Raw genomic sequence first — 13,840 nt, 5'->3', positions numbered from 1 at the left:
TAGTATGATTCGACTGGTCACCGAATGTAGCAACGGACCACAGTGGGCCTAGGTTGACGCAGCGTAGTTTGCATATGGTAATGTAATCGGGGTTAGATCAGGTGACCTTGTGTAGTTGCGTATGTAGCAATGGATTCACTATTGGGCCAGAGTCGGAAACCTTCGTAGTTTAATATGTTGGAACGTAATCGTTGTGAGACTAGGTGACCTTGTGTAGTTGTGAGTAGTGTGACGACACTGACCATATGTATGTATGTATATATTTGAGTATGGTATGAACTGGAATGGATTTTGTAGAAATACTGGAACTATATGGAAATTGTTTTGAAACTATACGTATTGTTTCAAACTGTATCGTATGTATGTGTTATGAAGTATGAAAATGACACTGGTATGCCAGACACTGATATAACCTGTTTTCTCCTTTACTGAGAGGTGTCTCACCCCGAATATATACAAATATTTTTCAGGTCCTTCGGGTAGCTGAAACTAGCATCCTAGCATCCAGAAACGGGGGGGTGTACTTAGCTACGACTAGTACCTGATTGGTACGAGTTTTGTAACCAGGTGGTCGTGATAGATTTTGTGTTGACACCCGTAGTATGTATAATATTTGTAGGAATGTGCAACCATGTATGGAATAGACTTTGGTATGGTACGTTTTGATGTAAAGAAAGATCGTTTTTCGCTGCGTATTTTGATGAGTATAGAAAGTTGTATGCATATGTGTAGGGCATCCGTTCACCCCATGGGGTCGGACCCTCCTTGTATGTGGTATCATGTATGTTTTAAATTGATACGGAGACAGGTTAGATTACTAAATTCACCCTTGGGTCCCATTTCCGGGTTCGGGGCGTGACAAACCCCTCCTCCATCTGATACTCTCATGGCCCCCATCAACACCACACGACCAGCACCTTCATACACCCACATGACGATCATCATCTACACTTCATTGCTGCGTTCATCTTGTGATTCAAAACTTGTATGAAGGACCTATGGTGTGACCTAACTACGTGTGGAACAACGTCAAGTCATCCAAATCAATCCCTTGGTAACTTCAGTACTTGTTTTTGAATCATTTGCTATATCTTGTGAACCCTTGCTAGTAGATTAAAATCACATTTTTGAATAACCCATTTGATCCATAGATTGTAATATTGGTTCTTACTAGTTAAAATCAATTGTAAAAATATTAGTTTGCTAATATAAAACTTTTATTCTTGAATCTTTGAAATAACAACTTTTTAGCATATAACTTAATTCCTTTGTGAAAGAACCAATTGGGACTTAATTGCTGGACAAGTCATACACCTTTTCAAAATCCTTGAACATGTAAAATAAAGTATGAGTTATTGTGTTTATGTTTGGATAATTAAATTCTTAAGTTAAAGTGTTTAAATGTATGTGCTTGTGTGAGGGTTGAATCGTAGGATATAAGTCAACCATTCCCGTCCTACATCACATATATGTGCTTGTGAGGTTAATTGTGAAAGCTTTGTGTGATGTGAAAGTCTCTTTGTGGGCCGCATATTGAGAAGTACGCAGTGAAAGTCCCTGTGTGGGCCATGTACTGAGAACGATGGGGAGGGATGCTTAGTGTGCAGTTGTGTGACGTGAAAGTCCCTGTATGGGCCACGTACTGAGAAGTACACAGTGAAAGTCCCTGTGTGAGCCACGTACTGAGAACGATGGGGAGGGATGCTCAGTGCCCAATTGTGTGACGTGAAAGTCCTTGTGTGGGCCACATATTGAGAAGTACATAGCAAAAGTCCCTGTGTGGGCCACGTATTGAGAATGATGGGGAGGGATGCTCAGTACACAGCGAGGAGGCCAGAAAGTAAATGTGTGATGTAGAGATGTGCATTTCAATTATGGATGTGTGTGTATGAATATAAATTGAATGTATGGTAATTGTGATGTGATGTGATAGACATGTATGCAGATTCTGTGGTATGGTTGATATTGAATGAGTGTGGGTTCCAATTGGCAAATGAAAGCTAATTATGCTAAAGTATTAAATGTAATTTTATATTGTGGCATTATGTATGATTGAAGCGAGGTAAACTCTTCATTCAAGGGCTTGCTGAGTAAGACAAGTGTTCTAATAGGTATTAGTTGTAACTATATCCAAGCTAAATGGGTAAAATTACATAAGGTATCAGAGCAAAGGAGCGTTACATGTATAGGCGTGTAATCTCCCCAATTCTTGGGAAAGTCTCGTTATAAATAATAGTGTATATGAATTGAATGCATTGTGATTGTGGATATATTGTGGTGTGATATGTGATGGTGGATGTACTATGGTAATATGTGTGATATATTTCTATGTCATGGATGATGATGTATGTGCGAGTACTGTCTGCAAGTGTTTGTTTAGTTATTGTTGAATAATTAAATTGTTAAATTTTGACTACACTAAATTCATTTGCCACACACTGATGATAATTTATTCCATCATTTATGGAGAAGTGTCTCACCCCATCATGATTAATCATTTTTCAATTGCCTTGTGGAGTATGACAGGAATCAAAGTAGTGCAGTGGAAGCGTGGATGAGACTAGATAGAGAGGTTTAGATTTGTTGTTAATTTTGTTATCCTAGTTTATCTTGAAATTCCTAAGGATGTATTAAATTGACATTAAATTTATTATTGATATTTTATTTATATTTTGACGAGTTGGAAACTTCATTGAGATACTATAATGGATTTATTATTATAATGAGATATTTTAGTTACTCTGGTAATATGCTTAGAGATCTTCCGCTGTGTAATTATGTGGTATCAAAGATTTATTTAGAATAACCTTGTGGACCCCACTTTCGGGTTCGGGGCGTTATAGAACCTAACCAAAAGTTTCGGTTTAGTATTTTTGTAAACTGAAACCGATTTGGTCAATTGATGGTCTGGTCAATCAACGATTCGGTTTGATTATTTGATTTGAACTGATTTTTAATTTATTTTAACTTTTAAAAGTAAAATTAGATAATTTACTTGAATTTTCATTCAGTGTGTGCATTTACAATTTATTTATATAAATTAATTACCAAAAAAATGTTTAGGACATACTATTTTGTAACTTTAAGATATATTATATAAATTATTGTATAGTAATGTATAATATAAATAATATATATTATAAATATATATATATATATATATATATATATTGGTTCGATTTGGATAATCGTGGTTCATGAGGATAAAAATCAAAATTGAACCAAAAATGAAAAACGGTAAAAAGCATAAACCAAAACCGAACCGAACAAATCAATAACTAAAATTTCTATTCAATTCGGATCAAATTTTTGAATCAAATCAATTTTCAAATATTTTTGGACAACACTAATTGTATCTATCTCAATAATTATGCATGACAATTTTGCCATGAGACCTAATCATTGTTCAAGTCGAAGCACACCTGCATCTACCATATGGTATAAAGTTGCTCCATTATTTATTTATTTATTTAGTACAACGGAAATGTTATAAATAAAAAATATTTTAATAATTATTTTAGAAGTACTTTTACCCATAATTTTTATATTATAATTCGGTTCAATTGTTTTAATCACTACAAAAATCAAGCACTTGGGAGGATTAGCGGTTTCCATGTTTCGTCTTCCAGCGCTTGACGCAAGCGCGTCTCCACTTTCAACGTCTCAGATTAGGGTTTCTGATGCTAATCCATTCCCTATACTGCTTGAGAATTGCGTCCCCATTCTTCGATTCTCTATGACTGTCCCGGCATCAATGTGCAGTTTTAAGGACAAAACTTGCCGCTGTGATTTTTGATCCGCCGGTAAAGCTGTTCAACCCAAAGTTCATTTCTTGTTTTTCTTGCTACATTTCTCGATTGGAGGATTCTGATTTATCTGCTATGTAAGAACGGATTGAAATTGGGTATGTTGTTCCCTATCGTTTGGTCCACTAATAATTCGCGGGAGACGGCGAGAGTCGATGGGAAGGCAGCTGTGAATTTGATGAAATTGACCCTTGTCCGGCAGTTCTAATTGTTGTTATATGCCACATGTACTTCACATGCGTCGCGGCTGCTCGAATTTTATCCATGGTGACGGAATTTTTGTTTCTGCTTTAAAGAAAATTTAGTCTTCAAGGTCAATAAAAAAATTCAGCTTGAAGGTTCTTAGGATGCTTGTGAGTGTATAGTGAGAAGATTTCTCGACTGGAGAAACCAAACCAGAGCAGTCATCTCTGTGTAGCCCGCACACGGCCTTCTCTTGATAGCAAAATTCTTTCTTTTGGGAAGTTCAGCTGTCTCAATTCTCAAGTCCAAAATTCATCTGACTGCGAAGGAGATGGGCTTACCGGCTGTTATGCAACACCACTATGCATTGAAAACTACATAAAATCTGTAAAGATCATGTTTAATCTATGCTATTATGTATTTACATTCTCTATGCGAATCTGTATTTACATTTCTTTCATTTTTGATTCAATTTGGTAAGGATTCCTACAACATCTCTCATGGAGGGTCTGACATCAGGCACCATTTCTGTGCATTGCAGTGCCAACTCTAGCAGTTCCAGTGCCTTTCTCTGTTTCTCAGTCTTCCAAAAATTGATCTCCTCATCAAGAAAGGAAATGCATTCATTATTTTCCTGCAAGTTCATCCTCGTCCAGAATACAATATCCAGTCCTTCATCAAAGCAGGGGTCTACTGGTAACTTTCTGCAGAGAAGCTCTAGGAAAATAACTCCATAGCTGTACACATCATATTTCTCTGTCAACCGAATGGAGTGTCCATTCTCTGAAAGAGGAATGAAAGCACAGACAAAGGAAATAATCAAAAAAATGAAGTTGCTAATATGAACTTATGCAGATAAACTAGATTCAGAAGTGAATGCAAACAATTTTAACTGACCTGGTGCAATATAACCAAGTGTTCCCACAATTGAAGACCTTGTTGAGCTTGCATCAAAATCACAACCCAATTTTGCCAACCCAAAGTCTCCAATCTTTGGTTCCAGTTCAGAATCCATCAGAATGTTTTCAGATTTGATGTCTCTGTGAATTACTCGTGGCACACAATCATGGTGAAGGTAAGAAAGGGCTTGAGCAATACCAAAAGCAATGCGATAGCGAGAATCCCAGTTCAAAATCAAATGAGATTCGTGATGGTGTAGAACATCAAAAAGGGTTCCTGCTGGCATGTACTCCATCACAATAAAACCAAATCCATCTTTGATGCAATATCCTGCCATTCTCAGTATGTTTCGGTGCCTAACCAAACTAAGAGTCTTCATCTTGAGGCTGAAGTTTGATTCGGACAAGTTCACCTTCTTGACTGCCCATTGCCTTCTGGAGTGCCCAGACTCTGTCCGGTAAACAGTCCCATGCTTGCCCCTCCCAATAATGCAATTTTGGCTTCTGCCTTTGGTAGCACGCATTATATCTTCAAAGCTTAAATCATCAGGTAAATCTTCGATTTTTGATGAAAAGTCACGAAGAAGAGATTGATCACGGGATTCTCTGAGGCCTTGAACCAGAAAGAGGCGAAGCACAGAACAAAGAGTTACTACAGAAAACACTGCACCCATTGCAATACCAGACAGCTTCATGCCTCTTGCATTGGATTTCCTTGCTTCCCCACAATTACCAGCTTCATTCCCAGGCAAGCAGAGTTCTGGATTTCCCAGAGAATATCCTGGATTTGAGGCCACCAATTTCAACCACTTTGCCGGTAGTTTGCCTGAAAGGTGATTGAACGATATGTTCACAAAGGAAAGGGAGATCATATTGTTTAGCTCTGGCGGTATTTCACCGGAAAGATTGTTGTTTGAAAGATCAAGAGTCTGTAACTTGTCTAGTTTACCAATGCATCCTGGGATTTTACCAATAAGCCTATTATTGCTCAGGTTAAGAACCAAATTAAAATTTTGAGGTTTGCTCAAACTGCAAGGGATGTCACGCTCCAGCATGTTGTTCCCAAGCTTCAATTCAAAGAGACTCTGGGAGGAAGAGAAAGAATCAGGAATAGCCCCAGTGAGCTTGTTCTCTTCAAGCAGGAGGCTTTGCAATTCTTCAAGCATTGTGATATCTGAAGGAATGCTTCCTGAGAGAAAATTCTTGCTGAGGTCCAGTTTGATCAGTTTACTAAGATGACCCAGCTCAGGGGGGATGTTGCCTGTGAGTCTGTTAGAAGTAACTCTTAAGATTTGAAGGTTCTTCAGCTTTCCAAGTTCAGAGGGTAATGGGCCAGATAACCTATTTTCTGATAAATCAAGCATGGAGAGATTGCTCCAAAAGCCTAATGCTGGAGGTATCCTCCCTGTGAGCGAGTTTGCTCGAACTTCAAAATAAGATATTCCTGCTCCTTGATACAGATTGTCTGGTATACTTCCTTGCAGAAGATTGTTGCTGAGAAGAACTCTCCTAAGAGATGAGCATTTCGCTATTTCAGTTGGAAAATTCCCATTAAACAGGTTACTCCCAATGGTTAAAACAGAAAGTCTATTTCCATCACATATACCCAAAGGAATTCTTCCATAAAGGCGGTTTGCAGTCAAATCGAGCTTAACAAGACCAGGAGAGTTGTTCTTCCCAAGATCAGATGGCACCTCCCCTGTGAGATTATTGCGTGCTAATGACAGAAAAGTAAGTTTTTTCAAATGGGTAATTCCAGATGGAATCTTACCAGTCAAGCTATTGTTATATAAATCCAATTGCACAAGGTTGTACATTTTCCCTATCTGTTGGGGAATGTCACCTTCTATGCGATTGTTGAACAGAAGAAAATCCTCAAGATTGACAAGTTTGCCGATTTCAGGTGGTATTTTTCCAATAATAAAGTTATTCTGAAGCTCGAGTTCAATGAGAGAACTGCAGTTTCCAATCTCAGGAGGCAACGAGCCCTGAAGGTTGTTATCGGCGAGAAACAGGCTGCTTAGATTCGAGACTTCCAATAGACACTGGAATACGACCACTTATTCTATTGTCCGAGAGGCCGATGACTAATAGCCTGCGGCATTGAGCAATATGTTCAGATATACTTCCACTGAGCTGGTTTCCCGATAGATCAAGCTCTTCTAATTTCTCCAGATGCCAAAATGTCTTGGGGATCTCCCCTTCAAGCTTGTTTTCATCAAGATGGAGAACTTCAAGCAGCAAAAGCCCTTCGAAGGCTACTGCTGGAATAGTTCCTCCAAAATGGTTATTAGATGCATAAAAGGTAGTAAGGTTTCGGCAATTATGCAGCGTAAGTGGTAAAGAACCAGAAAATTCATTCTCATGAATCCAGAGATCAACAAGTGCACATGAAGGGGGGAAACTTGGTATAGGCCCAGTGAAATTGTTAGTGTTCAAATAAAGTAACCTCAGGTTTGGCAGGGAAAACAACTATCTTGGAACCTCTCCACTCAAGAAATTGTTATGCAGTCCAAGGTACACAAGTCTGGTGCAGAGGCTTACCGCAGGAAGAATAATTCCAGAAAGAGAATTATAACCCAAGTCAAACCTTGAAAGAAGTTTTGATCGGAAAAGCTCTGGCGGGATTGATCCTTCAAAGCCATTGTTGTTGAGAAGGATGGTTCTGAGCTGTCCGCATTTCCCAAGCAGTTCAGGGATGCCACCAGTGAACTGGTTGCCGCTGAGATCAAGGGAGAGCAAATGTTCATGGAGACAGATAGAGGAAATGGAGTTGTTTAATATGCCTGACAGCCCAAATCCTGAGAGGTTCAAGGACTTAACCTGAAACCTGTCGCCAGACTTGTAGCACGAAACTCCAGGCCATTCGCAAAAGGAAGAATGTGGGTAGGACTGGTTCCATGGCAGGAGAAGCTGGGAAAATTTTGGGAGACTCTCTGAGAATTGGAAAAGGTGAGTTGCAGATGGAGGCAAAGAGGCTGATGAAGCTGAGACAGAGAGGATTGTCAAAGAGAGCACACAGTAAGGGAGTGCACGGAAAATGGTTCCAGGGGTGAGGAAGTCATGGGCATCCATTGTTAATGTTAGGATTGCAATGTGAGGGTTGCTGTTGCTGTCTGCAGTGTTTGTTTTTTCTTTTAGCCTGGGAATTGCAGCACATGTGGAGAGAAGAATATTGCAGGATCAAAGGATGTCTAGTTTGGTTCAATGCAAGTCTTGATATTATAATATTGAAAGAGAACGCAACTTTGACTCAAGGAAAAGTTACCAGTGTCCAAACAAATAAATAAAAGGTTAAGATGATGGTGGTGGCCAAATTGTGAAGATTCCAGGAAATTAATGAATAAATTACCAATTAAAAAAGAGGAAAATGATGGTGTTGCAAGTGGGCAAGGCCAGCTATGGCTGTATGCTTTATTCCCCAACCCCAATCCCTATCCTCTCCCCCAAAAAATACGGCATAGCATAAGATGCATTTCACAGGATAACATGGCAAGGGTTGAGCTTGGTTTAGTTGTGAAAAATACTATTTTTTAATTTTTAATATTTCAAAAAATATAAAAAATTTCACTTATTTTTATTTATTTTTTATTTTTTAAGATTAGTTTTTAAGGAGATGTATAGATTGAACAAAATAGTAAGTAAATTAAATTTAATTTGGATCTCATCTATTATGTCCTACTTGACGAGCGAGTGTTTGTTATTTTATAATGCTTCAATTTTTTTTAATTACGATTGGATCATAAAAATATATTCCATGTTCATCTTAATTTTTTTTTTCATCCCTTTTTCAATATTAGTACTTGCTACTTTATTATGATTATGGCCGATGATGGTTATCTTTTCTATATTTAATAAAAATTTAGATGAGTTCTTTTGCTGATTTTATTAAATGTTCTATTTTGCTGAATATTCAAAAAAATAAAAATAAAAAAAATTAACACAAATAGAAGAATGTCATTTTATTTCGATTTCTATTTTGATTTTAATTCGTACACAGCAATGTGCTCATACTAAGCTTCGAGTCCATTCGAAATTCAACCTATTATATATGAATTTAATAATAAACATAAACAAATAAAACAAAATATATTCGGACAAAATTGTTGTATATAGAAGCATAAGTTTGAAATTTTTATTTTAATTCACCTTTCAAATTGATAACCTAGAACTTACTTATATTCACAATTGTTATTGGCTTGCGCTTCTACCAACATACAAAATTTAATGCATATATTAAATTATATGAATTAAAAATGATAAATGGATGACTGGATATAAATTGGGATTAGGGATAATCCTCAATTAATCGCACTACAAAAATTGCAAAGCAAATTCACAAATAGTCTAGTAGTTTTGAATTATATTAATATAAAAATAAAAAAATTAACCAAATTTGCATCTTTATTGATATATCTCATAATTTTAAATTAGTTTAATTTAATTATAAAATAGTTGAATAATTAATTAAATTCAATAAACAATATTAATTGATATACAATTGCATTCCTCTTATTCAAATTCGTGTTATTCATAACATAATATGTGGGCTCGTCACATATCAATATTGCTTGAAACTTAATTAGGCCATTAAAAAGTGTCATGTGTGAGTCCACACTCTATTTAGGTCCTGTTTGGAATGTGGAAAATCTTAGAAAAAGGAAAAGAAAATATGATGTTTGGTTATCAGGGAGAGTAAGAAAGAAAACAAAAAATATACTAAATCAATGAATAAAAATATGATTTTATATACCATTTACATTTATTTTTTCTTAATTTTTATCTGCATTAAAAATAAATGTTCATTTTTATTAAGGCTCCGTATTGAGGAAAGGAAAGGAAAATATCAAAGAAATCACATTTTTATATTTGGTTATCGAGAAAAAAAGGAAGAAAAAATACAAAATATACTAAATTCATAAACGAAATTTCGATTTTACACATCATTAATGTTTAATTTTTCTTAACTTTTAATCATATTAAAATAAACTTTTATTTTTGACAATATTTAATACATAATATAAAGAGAAAATGAATTATCTCTTTAGTTTCCATTAATTTCTTTTTTCAAGTAAAATCATTGATTCAAACAAATTTTAATATTTGGTATAAAAAAAAATTATAATGAAAAATAAATTTCATCATTCTTTTCTCTTTTTTTTCTTTTTTCAATCAAAATCAAAAAATCTTTGATTAGAACCGATGATTTCTTTGATAAAAATTAATGTAGTCTTCTTGTAAAATACTTTCCATCCATAAAATCAGTTAGAATAGTGAGTCTTTTAACTTCATTTTTTTTTGTTCTTTCATAGCTCAATGAGAAAATTATTTCATGTCTATTGACCCTTATGACGTGTACTGGTCGCACCAATGCATTCGCCAATTCCTTGTGCCGACTTGGCACACGTAAGCATTATGTAAATTATCACGGCGATCCAGCCGATTTCTTTTCAAGTAAAAACTAAAATCCTACAGCCATAACCAGCCCTTGTCGCCTGTCGGTGGACTCTGTAGTCTGAAAATTCACAGTTCAAATCCAGAGAGAGAGAGAGAGAGAGAGAGAGAGGTCTGTGAACAATGGCCTTCGTCTTCCTCACTCTGCTTGTTTTCTCATCTCACTTCCTCACCACCACCGTCGCCGAGATCCGCTTCTCGGAGATCCGATCCGACGCCCGCTCCACCATCCCCTTCGACGAGTTCGGGTTCACCCACTCCGGCCGCCTCGAGCTCAACGTCTCCGACATCTCCCTCTCTGTCTCCGACCCGAACCCCAACTCCAAACCCGACCTCTCCCGGCTCGGGTTCCTCCTCTGCACGCGCGACGCCTGGTACCACGTCCTCCAGCAGATCCAGGACGGCGACGTCTCCTGCGTTATCGACTCCAAACTCGTCAAGCGCGTCTACATCTTCGACAACCTCGGAGACTCCAGAAGCGTCGACGCCGAAACTAGGGTTTCCGATGCCAATCTGTTCACTCTATTGTTCGCGAATTGCATCCCCAATCTTCGGCTCTCGATGGATGTTCGGTCTTCAATGTACAATCTCGAAGGCAGCTCTGGTCCCCGTGATTATTTATCCGCCGGTAAAGCTGTTCTCCCGAAAGTTTATTTCTTGTTCTTCTTGGTGTATTTCTCGATTGGGGGCATTTGGGTTTATCTGCTTTATAAGAACAGATTGACATTGAGTGTGTTCCGTATACACTTCTTCATGCTTGCGGTGGTTGTGTTGAAGGCTTTGAATCTTCTATGCGAGGCAGAGGATAAGAAGTACATTAAGAGAACTGGTAGTGCTCATGGTTGGGATGTCCTGTTCTATATGTTTAGCTTCTTGAAGGGTATTACGTTGTTCACATTGATTGTTTTGATTGGGACTGGTTGGTCCTTCTTGAAACCTTTTTTGCAAGACAAGGAGAAGAAGGTTTTGATGATTGTCATTCCTCTCCAAGTGGTCGCAAATGTAGCTCAAGTGGTGATTGATGAAACGGGTCCATATGGGCAGGGTTCGGATTCTTGGAAGCAGCTGTTCTTGGTTGTGGATGTTGTATGTTGTTGTGCTGTGTTATTTCCCATTGTTTGGTCCATTAAGAATTTGCGGGAAGCAGCGAGAATGGATGGGAAGGCAGCAGTGAATTTGAACAAGTTAACCCTTTTTCGGCAGTACTACATTGTTGTGATATGTTACATTTACTTCACGCGTGTCGCGGTTTATGCTTTGGAGATTATTACGTCGTATCGGTATCAATGGGTGAGTGTGGTTGCGGCTGAATTGGCTACTCTTGCTTTCTATGTATTCACCGGGTACAATTTTAGGCCTAAAGTGCACAATCCTTACTTTGCAATCGATGATGAAGAGGAGGAAGCTGCTGCAGAAACTTTGAAGGTTGAAGATGAATTTGAATTATGATTTAGTTTGGGACAGTCTTTAAGGGGAAGAGACGGTGGATCGGCAGGATTGCATATTGAAGGTGGAAGTTAATCTATCTATTATCAAATGGAAGTACTTGTACAAGCTGTAGCCTTTTGTTCCGAGTCTCTGAGGTAAATGATTATGCACTTATTTTGTTATGCACGCAAGCACATAGATGGTATGTTATATATTTGTTTGGATGCCTAGGTATTAATTTTGTATATTTTTTGTAGTTCTTCCACAGTTCCCATTGGATTGGATCTTTGTAGTTGAACCATATGCCGAAATAACCGTATCACACAAATGCCCTACTTGTATGTGAAAGCTTTATGTTCACTAGGTAGTCCTTGGACTACTTTTATGTCATGTTTGTGTTTTAGACTTGTGATCTTTCTATTCATGGCTTAATTGCTGGTTTTGTGTTTCCCTTGTGCTGTGATGCACCAAACACAGCTCCAGATCATCGACATGGCTTAAAATCTGCCTTAAATATGCATAAAGTTGATTGAATTTTTACTTGTGTGATGGTTTTTAGATTCAGCCCTAAATATGTATGAAGTAGATTGAATTTTTGCGTGTAAAAACATTCTTCCTAGAGTAGTTAATAGGAATAACAAAGATTCTCTTAGAGCCATTTCTGCACATTCAATGTGTTGTTTGGATAGAGGAGTGCATAAATTTGAACATAATAAAATAAGAAATTGAAAGATTTTGTTGAAATTGTTTGTTTGGAAATCCAAAAATTGAATCACGGGTTCTTTTCTCCATTGGAACTATAGGGCAATTGTGATCAGCACTAAACTCGTTGAAGAGATGAAATATAATCAAGATGTATCTTTTTTATCCAAGGTTGAATCAATGTGGTGTTTTTGTTTGTAGTTTACTGAATCTGGCTTCATAAAGGTAAAAAGCATTTGAGTAAAACTTTGGAACTGAAACAGTAGATTTGGACAAAATTCAGTATGTTCAAGAATTTGAATGAAACAGAATTGTTAAAACTTTTCAAAATGATAATAAATGAAGCCAACATGTTTCTTTACTACTCTAGTTTATGATTAATACCCCAATTTGAAAATGATGTAACAGTTGAAAGTTTAGTTATATTATTTTAGTTGCCTTGTTTTATTTTTTCATTTTTTTTGGCTAGGCCAATTGTAGTTGCCTAGTTAGCAGAACTTTGGATATGATTTCACATAAATGCATTGTGCATGTTAGTTGTTTGTAATCAAATGATAAGTTCTTCTCAATGAGGTCCTAATCTTATAATGCAAATAGAACATCTGTAGTTCCATATTCTTCTTGTCAAACCATTGTTTATCGACTTTGTAAGAGAGCCAATTAACAAAATGTGAGAGGTGATGCAAAAAATCAGAACAAGGCCTTCTATAGACAAATTCCTAATGGGAGGATGACTTGAAGCTAGAATAGAAAAGGATTGTTAGAACAACTCTGGATATGATTCCACATAAATGCATTGTGCATGTTAATTGTTTGTAATCAAATGATAAGTTACATCTTTCCAGTGAGGTCCTACTCTTATAAAGTAAATAGAACCATCTTTAGTTCTATATTCTTATGGTCAAACCATTGTTTCTTGACTTTATAAGAAGAGTTGAGAAACAAAACGTAAGAGTGGCAATTCTAAAGAAAAAATAGAAACACAAATAATATGGAAAAAATAATTTTCTTTCAAGGTGTGGTAATGTGAACACTTAGGCTATAAAATGGGTAGTATTTATAGGGAATGAATGATATAGTTGTGGTATTTTGAATTTCATAAGTTTGGCTCCTTGAATGTTGAAATCAAATCTTCAATAAGTGTGAAACAATGGTCACGAACTATGATAAAACTGTCAACAGTATGCTTTGGGATTGCGTATTGTCTGAAACCGTCGATGTTACTATTGACAGAATGGTGAAACCGTCGACGGTTTGATGAATCTGTCGATGGTTTCCGTCGGGTGTTAGATCTGCATATTGATTAGGAGCGTCCTTTTTTGAATTGATTATATGGTCGTTGGATTAATCTACATGCAGATTGAATTC

The 13,840-nt window shown here is 36.8% G+C and overlaps 2 protein-coding genes across 2 annotated transcripts; one reads left to right on the top strand and one right to left on the bottom strand.

The window, feature by feature from the left end:
- Nucleotides 1-4,532: 4,532 nt before the first annotated feature.
- On the bottom strand, nt 4,533-7,033 carry LOC131146058 (probable leucine-rich repeat receptor-like protein kinase At5g63930). Its single transcript, XM_058095337.1, has one exon. The coding sequence runs from the start codon at nt 6,703-6,705 to the stop codon at nt 4,837-4,839; it is 1,869 nt and encodes a 622-aa protein (XP_057951320.1). The 5' UTR covers nt 6,706-7,033; the 3' UTR covers nt 4,533-4,836.
- Nucleotides 7,034-10,266: 3,233 nt separating this feature from the next.
- Nucleotides 10,267-12,160, top strand: LOC131146057 (protein CANDIDATE G-PROTEIN COUPLED RECEPTOR 7-like). Its single transcript, XM_058095336.1, has 2 exons — nt 10,267-11,925; nt 12,028-12,160. The coding sequence occupies exon 1, from the start codon at nt 10,466-10,468 to the stop codon at nt 11,789-11,791; it is 1,326 nt and encodes a 441-aa protein (XP_057951319.1). The 5' UTR covers nt 10,267-10,465; the 3' UTR covers nt 11,792-11,925; nt 12,028-12,160.
- Nucleotides 12,161-13,840: the final 1,680 nt, after the last annotated feature.

The sequence above is a fragment of the Malania oleifera genome, chromosome 13, assembly GCF_029873635.1.
Source record: "Malania oleifera isolate guangnan ecotype guangnan chromosome 13, ASM2987363v1, whole genome shotgun sequence".
Lineage (NCBI taxonomy): Eukaryota > Viridiplantae > Streptophyta > Magnoliopsida > Santalales > Ximeniaceae > Malania > Malania oleifera.
Note: the sequence above shows the minus strand (reverse complement) of the source record. Positions and strands in the feature narration are given on the sequence as shown.

Excerpts from the sequence above, each read along its gene's own strand:
- LOC131146058 (XM_058095337.1), bottom strand. The coding sequence starts at position 6,705 with ATGTACAACCTTGTGCAATTGGATTTATATAACAATAGCTTGACTGGT.
- LOC131146057 (XM_058095336.1), top strand. The coding sequence starts at position 10,466 with ATGGCCTTCGTCTTCCTCACTCTGCTTGTTTTCTCATCTCACTTCCTC.